The 2,016-nt window shown below is 43.5% G+C and overlaps 1 protein-coding gene across 1 annotated transcript in view; it reads left to right on the top strand.

The window, feature by feature from the left end:
* Nucleotides 1-1,369, top strand: part of LOC101849869 (CBL-interacting protein kinase 24-like) — a 4,537-nt gene extending 3,168 nt beyond the window's left edge. The window contains exon 3 of the mRNA XM_005105935.1: nucleotides 932-1,369. Coding sequence (XP_005105992.1) covers nucleotides 932-1,369 — 438 coding nt within the window. The remainder of the gene's footprint in view (nucleotides 1-931) is intronic.
* Nucleotides 1,370-2,016: the final 647 nt, after the last annotated feature.

Here is a 2,016-nt window from a genome sequence, read left to right as displayed (position 1 = left end):
CTCTCTCTCTCACACACACACAAATACACAAACACAAACACACCCTCTCTCTCTCTCTCTCTCTCTCTCTCTCTCTCTCTCTCTCTCTCTCTCTCTCTCTCTCTCTCTCTCTCTCCCTCTTTTCTGTCTCTTTTCTCTCGTCTTTCTCTCTTGTTCTCTCTTTTTCTCTCCACTCGTTCTGTCTCCTCTCTCTCTGTCTCTGTCTCTTTGTCACTGTCTCTCTGTCTCCTTCTATCCTTTTCTCTATTGGTTGTTGTAGTGTGCCATTTTTAGCCCCTGCTCTTTTTTAAAGTTTTACTCCGTCAATTATGTCATAAAGTGTCCTATTATCTTACTCCCCCCCCCCCCCTCTCTAGAGACAAAAGGGTTGTCAGCAAGTACTTGTCCTTCTCATAATTCTCTCTCTTGCTCTCTCTCTCTCTCTCTCTCTCTCTCTCTCTCTCTCTCTCTCTCTGTGTCTCTCTCTCGTTCTCTCTCTTTTTCTCTCTCTTTTCTCTCTCTCTCTCTCTCTCTCTCTCTCTCTCTCTTCTCTCTCTCTCCCTCTCTCTCTCTGTGTTTCTCTCTCTCTGTTTCTCTCTCTACCTCTCTTTCTCTAGAGGTTATAATGCCTTGAAGTTTCAAGTTTTAGCAGCGAGTTCAAATCTCATCATGGATATTGTTATAATTTGTTTGATTCAATTTAGAAGTTAAAAGTGTCCAATGATTAAAAAAAAAAAAAAGATTTTCTTCATCAAAAGGCATTTTAGCATGAGTCTTATTTGTCAAGATCTTAACGTCCCTGTCTACCTATATTTACCGGTCTATTTATTTTTATCGATCAATTGTAACTTCTCGTCTCTTACATGATTTCCCGGTGTTAGATACGGATATTACTCATTAGAAAATGAAAATCAAACACTAACAAAATCTCCCTTTCCTTTGCCTCCCCTAGGCGGCGGTGTCTCTCCGAAGCCTTCACAAGAAAAATATTTATCATCAGAACTTGAGGCCAGAGAACATCCTCCTCAGTACCCGTGACGTCGCCTTCATCTCTGACTTTGGCGCTGCGTGTCTACTCTCTGAGGGATGTGACAAGGTGGACACGTGGACAGCTGCACCTGGTTTCCGGGGACCCGAGGCGGACAAGGAGGATGGTCAGCTCTGTCCATTCCAACTGGACACCTACAGCCTGGCTGTCAGCATGTGGCAGGTACTGTCTGGTCTGTGTCCAGTCAAGAACAAGCCTTTGGATCACCTAGACAACATTCCCCCACAGTACGCTGCCTTGTTGAGGAACCTTCTTCTTCCGGACCCCGACATGAGATGGACCCTGGACAAGTTCCTCACTGAGGCCCTGGAGCTGCACCCGGACCTGTCCTGTTTTCTCTAAGACGTTTGGATCCCGGCTGTGGCGTTCTAAAGATAGTTAGAAGGCAGTCTTAATCTTCGCACGTCTTGACTTCTCACTGTTAAGTTCTAGTTTGAAGCTTTATACAACGCCTTTGATAAACTGAAGCCAATGTCGTAATACTGTTCTGAATTATAGCAGGCCCAAGAGAGAGAGAGAGAGAGAGAGAGAGAGAGAGAGAGAGAGAGAGAGAGAGAGAGAGAGAGAGAGAGAGAGAGAGAGAGAGAGAGAAAGAGAGAGAGAAAGTGAGAAAGGGAGAGAATGAGAGATTAAGACACTGATCACAAAGTAGCTAAGAGTGAAAGTTAGTGAGAGACAGCGTATGTGTGTGTTAGTGTATGTGTGTGTGTGTGTGTGTGTGTGTGTGTGTGTGTGTGTGTGTGTGTGTGTGTGTGTGTGTGTGTGAAAGAGAGAGATAGAGAGAGAGAGAGAGAGAGAGAGAGAGAGAGAGAGAGAGAGAGAGAGAGAGAGAGAGAGAGAGAGAGAACACAAATATAATTTTAAAAAGTTGTAGTTAGTTAGTCTTTCTTTATTTAGGACTGTGTTTGTGATCTGGATGTGATGTATATGTGCCCAATAAATTAAAAAAAACTAAAAAACTTCATTTTCAGATTGACTTAATTTTTCCC

The sequence above is a fragment of the Aplysia californica genome, unplaced genomic scaffold (genome assembly GCF_000002075.1).
Source record: "Aplysia californica isolate F4 #8 unplaced genomic scaffold, AplCal3.0 scaffold00501, whole genome shotgun sequence".
Taxonomy (NCBI): domain Eukaryota; kingdom Metazoa; phylum Mollusca; class Gastropoda; order Aplysiida; family Aplysiidae; genus Aplysia; species Aplysia californica.
Note: the sequence above shows the minus strand (reverse complement) of the source record. Positions and strands in the feature narration are given on the sequence as shown.